We start from the raw sequence: 1,576 nt of genomic DNA on the forward strand, positions 1-1,576 counted from the left end.
ACAGGAATGAAGGAGCTGTCTCCACCAGCATTGAATTTGCGACGTCTCCTGTCAGAGACAGTGGCTATGGAGCCAATACTTATCATCATATCTGCTGGTGCTGACCCATCTCAGGAGCTCTTGGACCTGGTGAAAAGCACAGTGGGATCTAATGCCTATCATGAGGTAGGGCTTAAGCATAGAATTGTGATTTTATGACTAGAAAGGAATTTGCTCTGAATTTCTATTTATCATTATTTTCTTTTTGTTAATAGTATTTTCATGCTGGTCTTTGTTTTGTTATATTTTGAAATTGTTTCTGGCTTTTTCTATATGTGATTGTTAATAATTTCCCAGTTTGATGTTCCTTTTTTGAAAAAAGAGGAATGTCTGCAAAAAAAGGAATTCATTAGCAAAGTTCCTGCTGTTTATAATGTGGTTGTGATTCCATTACATAACAGGTAGCAATGGGTCAAGGCCAGAGCGAAATAGCTGTTAGACTTCTCCATGAATGTGCAAAAGCTGGACACTGGTTGTGTTTGAAGAACCTGCACTTGGTTACTGCTTGGCTACCAACACTTGAAAAAGAGTTGAACAACCTTCATCCACATGACAATTTCCGCCTCTGGCTTACAGCAGAACCCCACCTCAAGTTCACTCCTATTCTGTTGCAGACAAGCTTGAAAGTTACCTATGAAGTAAGGGTCTTATCAGAGGCTGTTCTAGCTTCATCTCTAGTTTCATGTTTCCAATGTTACATACAGAGAAATGGCATTTGTCCTGGCATTGTTTTATATAAGCCAGCATTTAGATTAGAACAATAGTTTTTTAACTGTATTATCCAGGGATTAGACTTATATACCATTTACTCATATCAAACAAAATTTAATTTAAGGATTTTTTTTTCTCTGACAGGCCCCTGCAGGAATCAAGAAGAACCTCCAGCGTACATATGACTCATGGAACCCAGAACTGATTGCACGTGATAATAACGTGAATCGAGCACAGACACTCTTTGTGCTGGCTTGGTTCCATGCCATTGTTCAGGAACGCAGAACTTACATACCCCAAGGATGGTCCAAGTTCTATGAGTTTTCATATGCAGATCTGAAGGCCGGAGTTGATATCATTGATAGGCTATATAAGCAAGCAGGTATAAAATATTATATGGTGTAGTTTTCGCTATTGGCTGGATTAACTGATTAAAGTATTCATAGCAGTTGAAATGTTTTGAAATTGGAAGAAGATAAAAATACTGAACTGTTACTGTTTGTTGCAAGTATTGTAGTCACATGACTTGGCTATGGGTTGTTGCTAGTTACCATAAGCTGGGTGAACGAAGTGATTTTTATAAATAGATTGATAGATTGATTTTTTTACCCCTAGGAACTGGTGACATCAAGTGGAATTTCATCTATGGACTATTTGAGAATGCAATCTATGGTGGCCGCATAGACAACATTTGGGACATTCGAGTGTTGAATGCTTATCTTCGCATCTTCTTCAACAATGATGTGGTAGGAGGCCGGAAGCCATCAGCTGATCAACTTGCCAAGAGTCTTGCTCTTCCCACAACTGTTAATTATCAGGTGAGATG

The 1,576-nt window shown here is 38.7% G+C and overlaps 1 protein-coding gene across 1 annotated transcript in view; it reads left to right on the forward strand.

The window, feature by feature from the left end:
• The window catches only part of LOC119591619 (cytoplasmic dynein 2 heavy chain 1-like), a 47,711-nt gene that overhangs the window by 43,507 nt on the left and 2,628 nt on the right, over positions 1-1,576 (forward strand). The window contains 4 exon segments of the mRNA XM_037940373.1: positions 5-165; positions 441-677; positions 895-1,132; positions 1,366-1,568. Of these exon segments, the coding sequence (XP_037796301.1) occupies positions 5-165; positions 441-677; positions 895-1,132; positions 1,366-1,568 (839 nt within the window).

Source organism: Penaeus monodon, chromosome 29 (assembly GCF_015228065.2).
Source record: "Penaeus monodon isolate SGIC_2016 chromosome 29, NSTDA_Pmon_1, whole genome shotgun sequence".
Taxonomy (NCBI): domain Eukaryota; kingdom Metazoa; phylum Arthropoda; class Malacostraca; order Decapoda; family Penaeidae; genus Penaeus; species Penaeus monodon.